The sequence below is a fragment of the Nuphar pumila genome, chromosome 14, assembly GCF_984573655.1.
Source record: "Nuphar pumila chromosome 14, dmNupPumi1.hap1.1, whole genome shotgun sequence".
NCBI classification, from domain to species: Eukaryota; Viridiplantae; Streptophyta; class Magnoliopsida; order Nymphaeales; family Nymphaeaceae; genus Nuphar; species Nuphar pumila.
The window spans coordinates 13,388,479-13,409,456 of record NC_143262.1 but is presented as its reverse complement, the minus strand read 5'-3'; the positions used below and the strand labels follow the sequence as shown (position 1 = coordinate 13,409,456).

At 35.9% G+C, this 20,978-nt stretch overlaps 1 protein-coding gene across 1 annotated transcript; it reads left to right on the top strand.

The window, feature by feature from the left end:
* Window positions 1-734: 734 nt before the first annotated feature.
* On the top strand, window positions 735-12,565 carry LOC149816428 (uncharacterized). Its single transcript, XM_089987425.1, has 3 exons — window positions 735-1,284; window positions 11,706-11,770; window positions 11,853-12,565. Exons 1-3 carry the CDS (start codon window positions 746-748, stop codon window positions 11,957-11,959), a joined length of 711 nt encoding a protein of 236 aa, XP_089843551.1. The 5' UTR covers window positions 735-745; the 3' UTR covers window positions 11,960-12,565.
* The last annotated feature ends 8,413 nt before the right edge of the window (window positions 12,566-20,978 follow it).

Below are 20,978 nucleotides of genomic sequence, written 5' to 3'. Positions count from 1 at the left end.
ATTAGTTTTATGAAATGTGGCAAAAAAATTGACGTATATATAAAAAACAAGTTAGGATACATAAGAACAATGAGATTTAGATTCAAGAATCATTATGACCCAAACCCAATATCCAATCCAATTGGTTTGTGATTGACGTTTTTTGAAGAGTATTTTTGCTTATATTTAAGCTTTTGTATTCTAAATGCTTCTATTAAGCGAAGTTTTTTTTTTTTTTTTGCATTTTTTTTTAAAAGTGTTTCAGTTGTTTTTTCATTTTCAAGGTTTAATTGAAAGGAACATGTTTTAAACGGAGTTGCTCTCTCTCTCTCTCTCTCATTTTAATCTACAGCCTACATATATAATAAGGGGAGAACATTGTGTCGTCTTGATCCGTCCATCTTGACCTGATAGATCCGACCCCATCTTGACCTATTGAGGACCCGACCCAGCAAGGGGGTAACACCGTCGGGTACGATTAAAAAAAATTTAAAAAACAAACTTTAAAAAAATTAGAAAAGGACAGTAACTGAAAAAAGAAAATGACTGAATCGGCGAGGTTCTTCGTCCTAAAAAAAATCCCATGTGACCCTAGACTTGGATCCGATTGATCCATAACCCGACCCGTTGAGAGCTCCTGCTTTGCAGATAACCATGGAAAACAAAATATCTGCAAATTAACAAAAAAACAAAAAACAAAAAAGATTAAATCGTCGATCGTATTCCTTCTTACTCCTCTCTCTCTCTCTCTCTCTCTCTCTATCGCATGGCCTCCTCCCAGTGCTTCCTCCCCTGCAACCCTAACCCGAACGCCTGGAAGCTGCGATCCTTCCTCCTCCGAACGGCCCTCGATCAGCTCTCCACTTCCTTCCCCGCCGTCGTCTGCTTCAGGGAGGACGACTCCCCTCTCTCCGACACCCCCTTCCTGCCGGACGCCGTAATCCCTATCCCTGGGGCTCTCTCCGGCGTCAAGTACGGCCCTTGGGCCGTCGGCATGACCCAGAGTCTCCGTCGCCCCCCGCCGAGGCCGATCACCGGCGGACCCGGCGGTGGCCGCGTGGACGACGGTCGCGGCGACGGCGGTGGCGGAGGCGGCGGAGACGACGACGATGGGGAGGGCTGCGGGGACGACAACGGCGGCGAGGACGTTTTCCTCTTGCCGATTCTCACCGTCGTCCTGGCGTCCGTGCACCTCGGCTACTGCGTCGGCGTGTGGACGAGGGACAAAGCCCTGGACGTTCGGTTCCTGAGGACGGGGGTCGGGCTCTTCTGCCTCCTCTTGCTGTCCGCGCTTCGTCTCAAGTGGTAACTACGAAACGTTTCCTCTTTGTTGATTTGCTTTTTGAATTTTTGGGGATGGATGGTTTGGTTGAATTCTGTGGCGAAATTGGCGTGTTTTCTGTTCGGTTTTGGAGTTTTTTTGCTGGATAAAGATTAGAACGCAACCGAGGAAAAGTACTGATATTGCGGGACGTCCTTTCTTCGCCTTTTTTCTTGAATTGATTCTTGTTAACCGAAACCGAATAACCATTTGGCTGATTGAGGAGTGAGTTTCAACCAAGTTCGTTGTTGTAGATGGATCTATTGGCTTGATTTTCTTGATAGAAATCCTAACAAGATTATACGGATAAGGTTTGGGTTGTGAAGCAGGAGAAATTTTAATTTCCGAAGGTGCCGAATGGCATGTTTTTTATACTTTCTTGTTGATTGTTGGAAGGACTGTTATTGGTATGATCACCAGGAGAGAACAAGACAGTAAATGAGAAGAAACGCAGTGTTTTCACTGGTATAAATAAACTATAAGTCTTTGACGAATAGATACAACGAAGGAATGGGACCCGTGACTTTTATGTTGCTTGTTCAGCAGCAGGCGTCTTTTAATTTGTGCTATGAGGTCGATAATGCTCAAGGAATCTCTCCGAGACTACCATATTTATAGGAAAACAGATTTTCATGAAGATTACAGGATTTGGGTGTGGGACAGCACTTTACTTTGGTGGATATGGTGATATGCAAAATCACTCGAATGTAAAGATTATGTTACCTTGAAGTTTCCTTACGTCTGGACTCCAGCGTGTCAGTGTCGAACACTCTTGGACACTGTCACTGACGCTGACACGGCCTAGAACACTGCCTACTACCACAAGCACTAGATGTTGCACCTTCATGAGACTCTCACTGAAAATCTAGGTACAATTTTCTTGCATTTTTGAAACTTTTAGAGCCCTAGGAATCTAAAGAATTTGAGTTTTATATTTCTGAAAACCTAGCCATTATTTCTTCTAAAACTGTAGGTTTTTTAAATTAAAATGTCAAAAAAATTGTAGAAGTAAAAGAACACAAGATTTGCCCTCGAATCTATAACAATTTTCTATGATATTGATGATTTTTGTAATTGTATGTGTACATTATATATGAACATCAATGAAAGTCATGAAAATCAACTTGTACTTGTCTTTTATACATTTTATATTTTATAAGTATCATCCACTTTCTTATGCAAACAAATGTACAAATCATAGATATATGTATGTACGTATCTGTGCCAGCGTATCTAGGTTTTTAAGGCTCGCTGTGTCTGACGCTAGTGCTTGTCTTGGTGTCTAGGTAATATAGGTAAAGAACATTGTTGCACGGTATACAAGGCAAAACTTATGAAATGAGTGTGATAGAAGCATTTAGTTCAAACACGTGGCCATGCAAATCTGTTGATGGTGATGCCAAAGCAGGGAAACAGTTCCTGCTTGCATGATGCTTGGGTAGACAGAAATTTTATACACAAAAAACAATCTAATAGGTGGTGAAAGCTTGATCTTTCTTGAACGATTAACAATAAGAATGTATGTTATTGTTGTCAGACTAGAACGGATAAAAATATGACGGCAGGAAAGCAATACCCTCATACCTTCTCCTCTATGCAGATTTAGCAAATTTTTCCTGCATAAATGTATCGTTGATGTTTTGGATTCTTAAATCTAAAACATCCAAATCAAGGCATGATGATGCTTATTTCTTGTATATGAAATGATCAGGGCACTTTGAGAATGTTTAAAGAAGCTTCCAGTTTTCAATACATTGTTGTCTCTATTTACCATGTGAAGGATAAAAATCATAGCTTTCTGGAAGATGAAAGTTATTGACTGCTTCACACGTACATAGAGTCATTGATATGAATCAGATTTGCTTGTTAAAAAGCAACCTGAATAGCAGCAGGGCTGTCAGAAATTTTCACTTGATTGCTAGTAGTTGAGTTTTCTACTTTTACATTTCCTGGAAAGCTTACTGGCACCTCACATCTTATTGTAATGAGGCCAGGATTCTTTCTTCCTTCACTGCTGTTTGGGGCAGGTTCAATTCTGTAATTTCATATACTTTTAAGTTGTGTTTCATTAGTTTGGTGATTATTCTGCTATATGGAGAATCGGAGATGTTTTAGGTAACACTGTGATATCTTTGTGCTAGCATCTGCATTGTAGAGTACTTGCTGCTTATAGATTATTGATCAAATAAAGCATTCTATCCTTCCTTTTAATGAAATTAGGTTTCTTATAATTCAGTTTAGTCCTCAAATTTCTATAAGTTGATAACATTTCCTGCAGCCTTCTGTAGGCTTATCCAACAAATATAACAAATATATGTGATTGTATTGATTCATGGTATTTGATGAGCTGATCTTCATTTGTTTGCTTCAGTGGTGATTTATTAATTCTGTTCTTTATTCATGAGACTTGCATTGCATGAGACAGGAGCCGAAAGTGTATGTTGTAGTTCTAGTTCACATGAGTCAAAGATTTTATATTAGTGATATAGTAACTGATATTTGATATCGTCTAATCATAATTATCCATCATAACATGTTATGTTCTCATATGGGTGTTTAAATCAAGGTTGCGGACTAGGAAGCGGAAGCGGGAAATGATATGGGAAGCGAAAGTGAGAAGTGGGGCATTTTAAAATTTATTGGAATCGAGAAGTGAGGAATAAAAACGAAAGCCATAGGAGAATTGAATGGAAATCAAAATAGAACACAAATAAAAACTAAAATAAAAATGACTATTTATAAATTTCTTGACTTTTTTAGTTTATGAATTAATTTTTTGTTAAAATCTAAAAAAGTTGACTGCCAATTTAAAGAAAGCACATGAGGAGTGAGTGGGAAGTGTGAGAGAAAGCACAAAAAAAATATGAAAAGAAGAGCAAAAGAACATAGAAGAAGCATGGACGAAACATATGGAAAGCATAAAAGAAGCATGGAAGAATCGAGATTCTCATCAAGTTTCAGAAGTGAGGAGTAACGTGCTTCCGAAGCGAGTTTCCAGGAAACACACTTCCCACCTATCTATGAAGCTTCCGGTAACTCTGGTTTAAATGGTTGTTTGCTTCTTTTGAATTTAAGGTCTGTTGTTTTATGCAATTACTTCAAGTTTATAAACGTAATAACCATCAATGATTTTGTACTGCTAATATTTATTTTTTATGTTGTTGTAATGAAATATGCGGAAGAATCCAAGAATGCTAAAGCATTCACTATGTCCCACACTGACAAATGCAACAAGCATAAGCGAGGAAATCCACTAAGGGATATACAAAGGGCCTTATAAAAAGGCTACACACATGAAAAATAATATCACTATTATTGAAGAGGAGCTCTCAAGAGCAATACAGCATACAAGGGGGGTTCCCCCTATTTATAAGAAAAGGAGACCAAAGGGGCTCCCAATAGTCGTTGGGAGCCCCTTTTCGGTATCCAAAAATACATTTAAAAAACAAAAAATAAAAAATAAAAAACAGTGAAATAAAAGAAATAAAACAAGTACCCCTATTGGGTACTTGTGAAAAGACCATAATACCCCTATCGGGTATTATGGTGAATATATATCTATATTTATATACATAGATGTATTATTATATATTATTACATATGTTTTAACACCCCCCTCAAACTTTACTGGGGAATGACCGAAAGTTTGCCAAGAAGGAACAAGAAGCGAGGAGCAGGCAGGGCTTTGGTAAAGAAATCTGCAAGTTGATATTCTGAAGTGACATATGGCAGTGTAACTGTCCCATGAAGATATTCATCACGTACATAATGACAGTCCATCTCAATATGTTTAGTCCTCTCATGAAAGGTGTGGTTGCTGGCAATGTAGATGGCACTTTTGTTGTCGCAACAAAGCTTCGAAGCACCGGTAATTTCGACTCCCATATCTTGAAGAAGACTTCGAAGCCACACAAGCTCCATTGTAGTAGTTGCCATAGCCCTGTATTCTGCTTCAGTAGAAGACAATGAGACTTTCTGTTGTTTCTTGCACCTCCAAGCAATTAGCGAATCTCTTAGAAAAACACAAAAGCCAGTAGTTGAGATTCGATCATTTGGGTTTCCTCCCCAGTCAGCATCAGTATAAGCCAGTAAGTCTAAAGAAGAGAGTGAGGATAGGAATAGCCCTTTAGTCAAAGTATTTTTGATGTATCGAATGATCCGGAGCACAACACTCATATGCACAAATGTAGGAGCATGCTGAAATTGGCTTGCAGAGTGCACATCATGAGCAATATCCGGCCTGGTGATAGTCAGATAGGTGAGGGAGCCTATGAGTTGCCTGTAGGACGTAGGATCATTTAGCAGAACTCCATCCTCCAGTCGTAGTTTAGCATTGATAACCTCGGGAGTCTCCACCTTTTTGTCATTTGAAATCCTAGATTTGGAACAAATGTCTGCAACAAGCTTCATCTGTGACAATATATACCCTCGAGGAGAGTATGCTACTTCTATACCAAGAAAGTACCTGAGAAAACCCAGATCAGACATATCAAAATTATGTTTTAACATATTTTTAACATTAAGAATACCACTTTCATCATTGCCAGTGATGATCATATCATCAACATAAAGCAGAAGGATGATGATACTATTACCTGCACGTTTAACAAAAAGAGCAGTGTCAGTATAACATGAGCGGAATCCCAATTTTAACATGATAGCACTAAATCTATCATACCAAGCCTTAGGGGCTTGTTTAAGACCATATAAAGCTTTTAATAACCGAAGAGTTTGACCTTGGTTAACGCTAATTCCCGGCGGAGGGTCCATATATACCTTTTCATTCAACTGACCATTAAGAAAGGCATTTTTAACATCTAATTGGAATATAGGCCATTTCTTAGATGATGCTACCGCTATTAAAGTTCTAACGCTTGTCATGCAAGCCACGGGAGCAAAAGTCTCCTCATAATCGAGGCCATACTCTTGTGAGTATCCCTTGGCAACTAATCTAGCTTTATAACGTTCTAGGGAACCATCACTTTTAGTTTTGACTTTGTAGACCCATCGACATCCTATAACTTTCTTATTTGGAGGAAGAAGAACTATTTCCCAGGTTTTAGCCTTATTTAAAGCATCTAGTTCAACTTTCATTGCTTCAACCCAATGAGGTATATTTTTTGCTTGATTATAATGGGAAGGTTCATAGTAAGAATGCAAGGCTATTAGACAAGCTCTATAGTTAGGTGAGAGAGTTTCATATGAGACAAACCTATTAGGTAGAATTGATGTTCTATAAGAACGCCTAAGAGAGGTTTCTTCTAGGGGTTCATTAAGCCGCAAGAATTTTTCTAAAGCACTAATAGGTTGGGCTTCCTCACGCCGAGTGTAAACTTGGAGATTGTCACCGTTAGTTGGTGATACATAATTATCATGAGAATTATGAGTATTTTCTAAAACTTCCGGATGACTCAAAGAGTCATCATTTGAATCTTCTAAAAGATCATTGATAAACATATAATCAATTTCATTTGGTTTTTTCAAGATTTTAAATCCATTTTCATCTTCTAAAAAGGTCACATCTTTGGAGACAAATAATTTATTGTTTTTATGATCAAAGCATCTATAGCCCTTTTGATTTTCACCATATCCTAAAAATACACATTCTATTGCTTTAGGTGACAATTTATCTCTTTTATGTAAAAGAACAAAGCATTTACACCCAAAAATACGAAGACGATTGTAGTCGGGTGTCATATTGAAAAGTTTTTCATAAGGAGAGATATTGTTCAATTTTGAAGATGGCATCCTATTGATTAAATAGGTGGAGGTTAACACGGCTTCGGCCCAAAAACTTTTAGGAATATTTTTAGAAATGAGTAAGGATCTAGTGGTTTCCAAAATATGTCTATGTTTTCTTTCCGCTAGACCGTTTTGTTGAGGAGTTCTTGGACAAGATTTTTGATGACAAATGCCATGTTGTTTTAGATATGATTGAAAATCATTTGATAAGTACTCTCCACCCGAATCGGATCTAAGAATGGATATTTGACTTTGAAATTGATTTTGAACTTTTGCATGAAATTCTTTAAAGAAGTTAAAAACTTCCGATTTAAAGTTAAGAAAATAAATCCATACATATCTAGTATAATCATCAATAAAAGTAACATAATACGAATAACCACCTTTGGATAGAACCGGAGATGGTCCCCAAACATCGGAATGCACCAATTCAAAAGGTCTTGTTGTCACAAAGGTTCTAATAGGAAAAGGAGTAGACTTCATTTTTCCAAAAATGCAATCTTTGCAATTGATATCTTTTTCTTTACAAAACTTGTGTCCAAAAGGAAAAAGATACATTTTAGAGTAACTTGGATGTCCAAGCCTTTTATGTCAAGTTTCAATATTTTTGTCTTGGACATAAGTACAAAATGAGGTATTTGGAAGCATTAAGTTATCCATAAAATAAAGGTCTTCCTTCCTATGGCCTTGCCCAATCCGCTTCCCGGACTGGAGATCCTGCACAAAGCACCCTTGGGATGAGAAAGATATTTCACATCCATAGTCGGCTATTTGAGAAACGGAAAAGAGGTTAAGATTTAATTTTGGAACTATTCTAACTTTTGGAACAAGGAAATTTTGAACATTTTTAGAATCAAGAGTTCCAACACCATTTATTTTGAGAAAAGTTCCATCGGCCGTAGAGACACAAGATATTTTTGAATTGGTGTGCACATTGGTTAATGCATTTTCATGAGGAGTCATGTGAAAAGAAGCTCCGGAATCTAAAATCCAAGAGTACGTACCGGGAGGTGATGATGAGGCAATGGCGGCACCGGAGGTGGAAGAAGTAGCCTTTAGAATTTGTTGGAGAGCCAAGGAAATTTGTCCAAGAGTATCTTTGAGATCCCCGTTCTTGCCGTCATCTTCTTTGGTGGATGATTCTTCAACGGAAGTCACCTTTGGCTTGAATGCTCCATTTAGCTTTGGGCAAACGGGTTTAATATGCCCCGGCTCATAACAATGATGACATATAATCATTTTTCTTCCACCACTCCCTTGCTTACCAAAATGAGGTGGTTTGTATGTTTTGACATGATTGCCGGGTTTAGATACGGCAAGAACTTCATCAATGCTTTTACCCATATTATGCCTAGTCTCTTCTTGAGTAATCTCGGCAATAGCCTCTTCTAAGGGAGGAAACGTAGATCTATGGAGAAGTGAGGATCTAACTTGTTCAAATTCGGGACAAAGCCCAAATAAAAATTGAAACAATCTATCTTGTTCCATTTGTTTTTGTCTTAGTACTACATCCTCCATAGACACCCATTTAGGCTCTAAAAGAGCCAATTCATCCCACAAAGGATTTAGAGCACTATAATAGTCTTGTATGCTCATGTCACCTTGCTTTGTGGTTCTCACTTTTTCTTGCAAAAAATAAGCTCTTTCTAGATCCTTTTGGGTAAACATACCCTTCATAAAAAACCAATCTTCATTTGCCCGGCGAAATTTTGCAATATTTGCACATACCTTAAGTTCAAAACATTATTCATAAACCATGCTAGGATTTTTGCATGGTTGCTCTCCCAATCTTCCATTTGGTGATGATAATCTTCAATAGCCTTGAGACGAGCATCACCTTCAAGTGCTTTCTCTTGATCTTCTTCCATCTTTGTGAGCTTAAGTTGGGGTTCCGGAACGGTTCCCATTACATAACCCCAAAGTTTCTTACCTTTGAGATTATTCTCCATTGCGGATGCCCACATCATGTAATTTTTTCCATTGAGCTTGAATGATAGATCGATCTTGACTTCCATTGCTACAAAATGGAGGTGTGAGAAAAAAAGGAAGTAGAGAGATACACGATTTTACCTTAGAAGATCGTATGGCTCTGATACCATGTAATGAAATATGCGGAAGAATCCAAGAATGCTAAAGCATTCACTATGTCCCACACGGACAAATGCAACAAGCATAAGAGAGGAAATCCACTAAGGGATATACGAAGGGCCTTATAAAAAGGCTACACACATGAAAAATAATATCACTATTATTGAAGAGGAGCTCTCAAGAGCAATACAACATACAAGGGGGGTTCCCCCTATTTATAAGAAAAGGAGACCAAAGGGGGCTCCCAATAGAGTCGTTGGGAGCCCCTTTTCGGTATCCAAAAATACATTTAAAAAACAAAAAACCAAAAATAAAAAACAGTGAAATAAAAGAAATAAAACAAGTACCCCTATTGGGTACTTGTGAAAAGACCATAATACCCCTATAGGGTATTATGGTGAATATACATCTATATTTATATATATAGATGTATTATTACATATTATTACATATGTTTTAACAGTTGTACATTATTACTTAGTCTGCCAGATAAATGAAAATATTATGAGAGTTAGGCATAAAGTAAGAGCAAAAATTGAAAATAGGAAGAACGTATAAACTATGTAAAGGATAAAGGGACAAATTGGAACTTCTAATGGTTAAATTCTATCTCACATAGATATGGGAATGACCCAAAACATGACACAAGTTCTTAGGATTTTTGAAAAATAGGACAAGAGGTTACTATTTTATTATTTTTGGTCAATAAAGATATTTTATTGATATTTTAATATATAAAAATACATATTTATTGAAATATTACTAAAATCATTAAAAACAGTAGAACAATGTCCTCTCGTGTCATGTGTGCCCAATTGTGTCACCGGGGATTCCGCCAAAATGGCATGTCCTTGTGCCAAAATGGCATTTATGTGAGTAAAATCTTTTCATAAAACTATTCTTCAAATGCGCTTCATTTATTTATTTGATTGAGTTTAGCATGGCTTTTTCTATAAGGAATATTATATTTAGGTGTATTTCTCATGAATTTTCAAATAGGGAGCACAAATGTGAGCAAACAATATATATATATATATATATATTTGGTTGTAGCTGCCTACCACTTTTCTGGCTTGGGTGTTTTCAGGTTGTTTTTCGCAAATCTAACCCAACAGATGTGTTTGGAAACAACACTTGGATCATGTTTTTTCGATAAAGAACATGATTTTTTAAGACTTGAATATTTATAAAAATCTTTGACCATCTCTTTTGATTGGATGTAAATGGATTTTAAAAAAGAAATCTAAGTTAGATAGTAGTATTGATAAATTTAAAGCAATACTAGTTGCTAAGGGTTTTTCTCATAAAGAAGGATTAGATTATGTTAACATATTCACGTGTTGCAAAATTCACCTCGATAAGAATAATTCTCGCTATCGTAACTCACTACGACCTAGATTTGCATCAAATGTATGTTAAAACTACTTTTCTTAATGGTGAGCTTAAGGAAATCATTTTCATGGAGCGTGTAGAACACATCTGTACGGTCAGATTTAAGGAAAGCATAAAAAAAACCCTTCAAAAGCCTGGTATGCTGGTGGTAGGCCAAAAAAGTGGGAGGCAGCTACCACTTTTCCTATATATATATATATATATATATATATATATATATATATTGAAATATGTCTCCCTGCATGTGTAGAGGCATTCATGTTTATGTTTCAGAAAGGAAATCTGTTTTTGCTGTTTCTTTCTAGGAGAAAACAATCTTTTAAATGTTCTTTTTCTCTACAATGTTATCAAGAAATTATCAATGGGGTTTTGGCTTATTGGAGATAGGCGCGAGCATCATTAACACACATGATTATGTCAGAACAGTGTAGATCCTTGGACTGTTGATTGGTGCATAAAGGGTCATGTTTGATTACTTATGCTGATGGCACTCTGTTGCTTGCTCTTTCTTTTTTTTTCTCCTGCAGTTTCTGTTCTTTTTATCATTTATATGTTAAAATTTCTTTTTTAAATTATTTCGCATGAGCGATATGCCATTTATGTGGTATGACATCAGTATAAAGTATAAACCTTGCATGACACATCATTGAGAGGGTTTTCTATATTCTACTGGACGGTGCAATACATAAAATACTCTTACCCTAACAATTTCAAGGAAGATATGTACTGTTGCCCTACTGATGTTTCATTCCATTGCAGACTTGAACACAATTGGTTATTATTTTGCTGTCTACAAGTGCTAGGCATGTGATCTCAATTTGTTGCTCCATTAAAGATCTGCAGTTATTTACTGCACCATTCTCTCTCATATGGCATCTTTTATGTGGAAAGAGATGTGCCATGCTATGAATTTGGCTCAAGCTGTCCTTTCAAATGATTTACATTCTTATACTTGTATGTGTTTCCATATGGATAGGGTAAGGCCTGATGATTAGGATGAATGGATGATACACATTTTATTCGAGTGGTTTTTTGTTTATGGAATTATTTTAGTGTTTTTATCTTGTGAAAGTTGGAAGCTTATATATGCTGCACATTTCAGGCAAGTCAGTTCCTGTTTTTCAGTTGGTTGCTGCTTTCTTTTATACTTTTTGTTAATTTACTGTTTTTTCTTTAACTGAAGCCGTTCAGGTTTGGATGCTTACATTCTCGGTTTGGGGGCATCTGCTGGTGTGATGGTTTGGACAGGTCTCCCTCTCTCTCTCTCTCTCTCTATATATATATATATATATATATCTGATATTCTGATATTTTTTAATCTTGTTCACAGGAGAGAGGTGCTTTGTGAAGAAAGAATCTACATCTGCTGGTTTTGTTTCTCTACTAGCATCCTCAATGTCTTTGATATTTTCAGCTGCTCTATATAACAATGTATGATTTGCAAACTCAATAATATTAATTGTACAGTTGTATCTAGAGGTGTCAGCGGAGTTTACCCGAACCAAACCTTATAGGGTCCAGGTATGGTGATAAATAAGAAGACCCGAAGGTCCGATTAATACATCGATCCTAGTATAGTTTGTGAAATTTTATGCCAGACCTGAGTTCCCATTAAGACCCACAATTTTTTAATGTAAAAGTGATGAAAAATATTATTTTACAGGGTATGGTCCGGGTCTGGTTCATGTAGTTCTTATAGAGTCCAGGTATGGTTTCTCTTATAGTGGACCTGATTAGACCCAGGTCCGGACCCAATACCATACCTGAAAATTGGTTTCGAGTCTGGTTCCACCTGGGTTCGAACCAAACCTGACCCGTTGACACCCCTAGTTATATCATTCATGTGGATTTTCTTGGCATTGGGCATCTTTATGTACAGTTCTTTGACTTGCATGTATGATTTATTATCATAGCTCCACAAATCCTACTGTAGCTTAAAGCGCTCACAGGCCATTTCCTGAAATATGCTCCTCTTATTATTGAGATGGCAGAAGACTGGCTGTATTACGTAGATACTGTTGAAATATATATAATATGGATTAAATACAGTGTGAAATGATCAGAATTGGACATTATCTGCACATTTACCCAGCGATTAGCTTAATCCTTATAAGCAAAGAAGTTTAGGAGCTTGTTTTTCTTTGTGTTTTTCTTTTAATAATTTGTGTAATGGTACCAGATGCTTCAGGGCCCGTTTGTTTCATGCAAACTGAACTAGCATCCCTTTCCCTCCCTTTTCCACCATGAGTGAAACAAACATCAAATTATCATGGTGGAAAAGTGTCTGGCACAAATTGGCCTTAGTTTTCCCACCACATATTACTTCACATTTAAATCCTTCCATACCTTCCCCAATATGAAAGCATTTTCATGGTAAAGCAGAGATGACAGTATTTTTTAGAAACCATGCACTTTTCCCGATGACAGCCCTTTCTTTCCATGAGAATGATGGCTTGTCCCAGATTGGACAGAATGAAAAGAAACAAAACAAACATAACACATGTTTTTGTCTTTTCTCTAACAAATATACTTAATCCAACGTTTGGTGGCTTGTTTACAAAAGTTTTGTTCTTTATGTCTAATGTTTGTTAGATCCGTCGTGTGGACAATATGGATACACATGAATAATGGGTTGGATAACTTGGTTTTGGACCATATGACTCGATTTATTCAACCATTATCTATGTTTTAACAAGATTTTAGATATTCCAATGTTATAATTGGTATCACATTGGGTCTAATTATGAATGTGTCACAAATCATAGATTTTTGTTCAGAATATGGATTTCAAATTGGATTCAAATATTAAAACAATATAAAATATGCAATCATTTTTTGATATCCCAACGTTATAAATGTATCTACAAATCATAATTTTTTTGCCCTAAATATGGATCTCAAATTAGATCCAAATATCAATATAATATAAAACTTATGTAAAACAAATACACAACTATTTTTTTGATATTTCAATGTTATAATTGTTATCATATTGGATTCAATTATAAATGTATGCCTAAAATCATGAATTTGTACTTTGAATATAGATATCAAATTAGATTCAAATACCAAAACAATATAAAACTTATATAAAACAAATATGTAACCATTCAAAAATTAACCTGCTCATAGATACAGTCATTTCAAAATCAATATGCTCATAAATGAATTCATTTTATTCATTCCAAAATCAATCTGCTCGTAAATGCATTCATTATATTCATTCAGAAATTTATAAATACATTTATTTTATTCTTTCAAAAATCAACTTATTCATACATACTTTTATTCCATTCATTCAAAAATCAATATGTTCATAAATAAATTCATTTTATTCATTCAAAAATATGTTAATATATTCATTCTTTTCATTCAAAAATCAACTAGTTCATACATACATTTATTTCATTCATTAAAAAATCAACTTGTTCATAAATATATTCATTTCATTCATTCAAAAATCAACCTGTTTATATATATATATATATATATATATTCATTTCATTTATTAAAAAATCACCCTGCTCAATAATACATTCCATTCATTCAAAAATCAACTTTCTCATAAATACATTCATTCCATTCATTCAAAAATCAGTCATCTTAAATACATTCATTTCATCCATTCAAAAATCAATATTCTCATAAATACATTCTATTCATTCAAAAATTAACCTTTTCATACATACATTTATTTCAGCCATTAAAAAATCAAACTGTTCATAAATATATTCATTCCATTTATTCAAAAATAAACCTACTCATAAATACATTTATTTCATCCGTTCAAAAATTAATACATTCCTTTCATCTATTCAAAAATCAACTTACTCATAAATACATTTATTCTATCCATTCAAAAATTAATACATTCCTTTCATCCATTCAAAAATTAACTTTCTTAAACATATAATCATTCTATTCATTAAAAAATCAATATGTTCATACATACATTCATTCTATTCATTAAAAAACCAACTTACTCATACATACATTCCATTCATTCATTAAAAAATCAACATGCTCATAAATTCATTCATTCTATTCATTAAAAAATCAACCTTCTCATACATCCATACATTTCATCCATTAAAAAATAAAAATTTGCATACATACATTCATTTCATTCATTCAAAAATCAACCTTCTCATACATATATTTTTTGCATTCATTCAAAAATCAACTTAGCTCATAAATACATTCATTTCATCTGTTAAAAAATCAACCTTCTCATATATAGATTCATTTCATTCATTGAAAAATCAACCTATTCATACATACATTCATTTCATTCATTCAAAAATCAACTTTCTCATATATACATACATTCAATCTATTCAAAAATCAACTTTTTCATACACACATTCATTCCATCCATTAAAAAATCAGCCTGCAAGAGAATATTATTTATTCATTCATGTAATTCAATCTAAAATAAACCTATAGATATATGTACTCCTCATAGTATACGTAAATCTAAAATGTTAGCAATGAAGCAATATAACAACAGTATGCGAGAGTATTATATTATGTCAACCACCCACCCAAGCCTCAAAAAGTGTACATCACCCCAACAAAAAAATACATCAAGATACTTGAAAAAAGCAGAAAACCAAGAAGAGTAACATGACAAAAAATGCAGCATCCCCTCGAACATTATGTAATCGCTCTTTGGTGCACCTCTTGCTCTTGCACCTCTTGCTGCACTCACCTTGTCTTTGTCATGTATTCCTGTAACTGACTATTAGCTTCTTTAAAGCTGATAAATGATCTGTACACTGCCCCACTATATATGAGAATCAATGATTGACATGTCTTCTAAGAGTCGTAGATGCTTTTAGACCTACCCTCGAGTACAACATAATATCTATAGCAAGAAATCATCGTTCCGGCTCTTTAAGACGATAATATAAGAAACAAATAATATTATCAATCAAGCACACATAAAACATTGTTGCTAATCATACAATTGCAATTATGAAACTTATATAACTAATAATAAAATTATCAAATATACTTACTGTGTGACCAATCATTCCACATATGAGTTGTTATTGCATCTCTCATATCCTTCTTGCTACCATGATTAACTAGTTGTGTGAAATTTTCTTCTTCAGATTCAGGTTCAAGCATGATATCATTATCATTTTTAATTGTTAATTGTTCAGCATCTAAGTTATGTTCTAATATAAAATTATGTATTATGCATGTAGCATGAACAATTTTAACCTGAGTGAGAATTGAATATTTTACTTGGCACGTTAAAATTGAAAATCATGCTTTTAGCAAACCAAAAACATGTTCTACTGTTGTTCACAATAATGAGTGTCTATGGTTGTATAACTCTTGTGGTTTCTCAATTGGTTTAGCATCATATGCATTAAATTCTGACATGTGATAATGATATCCTTTGTGTGGAGTAAAAAACCCAGCAATATATGGGTACCCATAATCAACAAGATAATATTTGCCTATATACTTACATTTGTTTTTTTTCATGTATTCAAAAAATCTTAATCAATATAATTTATGCACATATTATATATTTACTTACCTTTGAGCATTACTAGAGGCTGGTCATGATCATCAACTGCATTGTACAATACTTTCACATCAGTTGTGCTTCCTTCCCACCTAACAAGCACATAGTGAAATCACATGTCAAACCCCACCACAACAAGGACATTTTGTGACAACTACCCTTTTATATTTTGAAACCTCATTTGTTCTCTCTTTGATACGTTTATAAGAACATGTATTATATGTATAGCCCCCAAGCAATTCTATCATAAACAATGAAGGAAAGTTACTACTACTACTACTACTACTACTACTACACACACACACACACACACACACACACACACACACACACACACACACACACACATATATATATATATATATATATATATATATATATATATATGATCCAATTACAAGTGTAGAATCTTGGTTACCTTCAAATATGGGTAGAATCATAGTTCTCTCATAATTTTTGTTGGGGTATCATTACTGCGTCGATCCATGAACTCGTGTCCAATGCTTGGTATTGCATTTTGTAGACACCAAAAATTTCATGATGTCTGATTGCCAATATGTTTCTCAAGATAAGTGTGCAAGTATAAGAACTCTCACTGGATAGTAGAATAGGCACCACCGTTCATTATTGCATGGCAGAACCAAGAATGTCGTCTGTTGCTGGATGGCAAAATAAGGACTGTCGTCCGCTAGGGGACAACATGATCAAAATGTTGTCTGCTATACCGAACATGTGAATAAACTTCGAGGCTTATCCCTATATGATTCCAACCGTTCTGCACGTCTTCCAGGATGTGAGGACTCTTCTTGAGATGAGTTTTCGTATTAGAAAACTCTCTTGAATGAGTGTATTGAAATTTATAAATAGGGACTCACCCCTATACCCTAGATCATATGAAAATTATCGAAAAATCTAGAAATCCTATACCTATGTGTTGGCCCTGGAGAAGAAGCCTACCCAAGCCTTGCCAACATGATGTCCAGAAGCCATTGAAGAACACCCACATCTATATGCTAATAGACAAAAGAACGAGCTTGAATGATAAAACAAACCTTCAAGTCTGAAAAATGTATTTTTTTTCAGATCCCTAATCGCTTATTTCTATTTCATATATTCTTGGATTATGCGTTTATACATATTTTATCTTTTGATTTGTATATTAGAATCTCTGGCAGTGTGTGGAGATTAAGAAAACCTATTCCGTCTTTACCTTTTCATCAAGCGAAGGATGGTCGAATCTTGCAACAATGTCTATATGATTTTAAAGAAGGATTTCACGAATCCAAGTAAGTCCCATCTTCCCACACTTAAAAATAATCATCAGCAGTTTTTGGCGACTGCTATGGGATGCCATACTTTTTTAATCTTTCGCAGCTAGAATTGCATTACGATTTTTTTTTTTGAAAACTTTATTTTTTTTTCAGGTTTTCTGTTTGGCGGACATCAATCTCAGTTTTGCCATCTGCTAACTGTCGTTCATCACGTTTGGTTGTATGACGACTGTCGTTCATCATATTTGGCTGTCTGTTGACTGTCGTCCATCACGTGTGGCCGTCCGCCAACCTTTAGCCACCTAGATTTCGCCGTTCGGCAACGTCTGTCGAAAAGTTCTGTCAAACCGTCCACTGACAACAACGTCCGGTTATGTTTGATCGTCTACATATCCATGCATCTGTAGTTTTTGCTATATGTTGGCTGACAAACACCATCTGCAGATCCTCGCATTTATAGGATCTATCGTCTTTTGTTTAACAGTGTTGTTTGCAGATTCTCGCATCTGCAGTTTTTGTTATCTACTGACTTACAACATCGTGTGATGACAAACATTGTCATCTGCAGATCCTCACATTTGTTGTTCGATACTGTCGTCTGTAGATCCTCACATCTGTAGTTTCTTCCGTCTGCTAACTAACAATGCCATCCGCAGACTCTCGCATTTGTAGGTTCTGTCATCCACTGACAGGCAGCGCTATCCGCAGACCCTCGTATCTGCAGTTTTTTTTCCAGTGATTTTCCTGTTTAATTTGTTTATTCGGCATATAGGTTGCTTTTGCATTAGATTCATGCATTAAATATTAGGCTTAAGTTATTCTCACATTTTAGAAACAATTGCTGGAGAAAATTCATGCTCAGTTAGAAATTAGAAAAAACATAACCGCCAGTAAGTTAGGGTTTTATTTTAAACATTGTGTGCTCTTATTTTTTTATCTTCCATTCTCTTAAAAAAGAGTCATTTTCTTTTATTATGTTTTTTTTAAATTCTCCTGTCATATCATTTAGATCTTTGGATCCCCACTAGTACCTTTCAGTTGTTAGCTAGGGTATATCGGTGGTGGTATTATTAGATCTGAATTCTCCATACTAATACCCTTCAGTTGTTACCTAGGGTATATCAGTGTGGACTTGGAAGGGAGCCTTAAAACCCTAGAACCTAAAGTGACTTTGTTGATCAGTGGATAAACCTTTCTAGGGTATCCAATTATTTTAGAAATCTCTCAATTATTTGTTTGGGCTAGTGTAAACTAATTGCTTGGGGTATAATGTATACCCAATCTAAAACTCGTAAATTTAAAATCCAATCCATCACAGCGGAACCATCTCTGGAGAATCCCACGTACAAGATGCCACCCTATATGATGCAAAACATCATATCCGATGAAGATCCTAAAGATAAGACTGACATGTACATTCTTGACGAGTCTATGGATGACTGAAAAAGGGAAAAGACCTCGATGCTTCCTGAGTCCAACTCGCGTCAGTACCCTCATCGGTCTCGCAAAGTCTCCCATGCGAGTTATGAGATAAGTAGTTCTCGCATGGACGGGTTTATCAAAAGACAAGTCTCTAAGACCTCTCATTTCAAAGCTTGGTCTAAAGAATGACACCCTCATTAGTCTCATAAAGTCCCTCCTATAGGTTATGAGACAAACAATTCTAGCACAGGTCAGTCCACCAAGAGACAAACCCTTAGGACCTCGTATTTCAAAGCCCGATCCAAGGAAAAAGATGTGCTAGCACAGGCTAGATGGAACATGAAAAGGATGAAAGATAAGATGAGAGAGATCCAAGAACAATTGGAACGGGAACAAGCATGAGCCAAAAGAAGAGCTCGAAGAGGCCACAGGTTAAAACATGAAAGGGCACAGTCCGACAAAGAGTCTAGAAGAAGAACTAGATGGACTCCAGAGCCACAAGAAGACCGGGAGTACAATCTGTGGAGATAGTCCCAAGTGTCTGATTTGGAGAGGAAAGTCCACAGATTTTGGTTGACCCGACCAATCCAAACCATGTCGTCTGAGTCAGACAGAAATACCAAATCACTAGAAGACATGGTTCAGAGCCTAACATCAAGTATGAAATACATGGACATGGACCAGAGGAAAAACTCCATGAATGATTTCTTACCTGAGGAATGTGACGAAGATGATGATATACCTGTCAAGTTCTTGAAATTCAGTGAAAATGGAGACCCAAGGACTCACTTATCCCTGTTCATGGAAAGTATGGTCAAATATCGAAATAACGATAGGAGGCTAATTAATTGGTTTCCCAGATGCATTGGAATGGTTTTCCATCTTAAACCTCCAAAACATCAGGGAGTTCAAGTAGGTCATAAACATGCTCATGGAACAATTTAGGTTTAATGTTGAAGCCCTTCCTCCCATAAGCTAGTTGTATGAACTGAAATATAAGAAAGAGGAATGTACTCATGAGTTCATAAATTGATGGTGATCCATGGCCAGTAGAATGAATGAACCGATCTCAGACTCTCATGCACTAGTCATCTTGATGAATAACTTCTCTCAACCTCTATGAAGCCTGATCAACATGGCTCAAGTTGAAACATATGTCAAACTCATCAAAAAGGCTACAACCTTCAAAGTAGGTATCAAGAGAGGAGTGTACGATGGGTTCCTAAAGAACAACAAAGAGCACAACATCTACAGGAAGTCAGACACGTCTAAGGGCCAGGTCAATGTTGTAAGAACCTCAAGACAAATCTTCAGAAAGAACAACGATAAGGAATGAAAGGCAGACAATCAAAATGGCTTCTAGTGATTTATATGTGGGAAATCCTAAGTAGACCAAAGATCGAATGCTTGCCAAGTTTAAGCAGCCTCCATCATAGGTCATGGATTTGCTATTACAAGACAGCCTACTCGGGCTACCCGAAGTGTCTAACCCATCGCAAATGAAGGAAAATAATTCAGCTAAATACTGTCGATATCACAGAGCTGCGGGGCATGATATCGAAGAATGTTTCATCCTCAGGTATATTATTCAATACCACATAAACAGTGAAAATTTGCTTCTGAATGAAGAACAACAAGATTCAAGCAACAACAATCACACCACAGAAAAGGTGATTTGAGCTTGTGTAGCAAGAAAAAATTGGTTCTTGAGAAATAGTATGAAACAAGGGTCCTCTGTCAACACAATGGTTTATATTCCATGAGCCCTCATCTGTAGTAATTGTTCGTGTTTGATGCATCTGCTACCCCAAAACTGTTATCAAGGAGGGCAAAGGGTACAAGGAAAAGAAATTCCATGAGAAAATCAGGAAGCCAGTCGAATAAACATGATTGATCTGGGCACACCAGATAACAATCATATAAAGGTTTCTCCCCCAGTGTCCTAGTTGCACTCAGAGTGTGAACCCAAGGACTTAATTACAAATGACCCAAACAAAAAGGGGAAAAAGAAAAAAGCTCATGTGGGTCCTGAAGAAGCATTGCAGAAAGTGGTCAACTAACATCAGCTTAGTAGAGAGGCCCGTCATAAGAGACAACACATGACTGACTCTTCCCCTACAAAAACTCATCTCTCAAAATAAAAAGTTACAAGGTAGCCTGGACTCCTTCGTCTCTCCTTCAGCAAAAGGAAGACGCCCTGCTCAAAACAAAGTTACCGCAC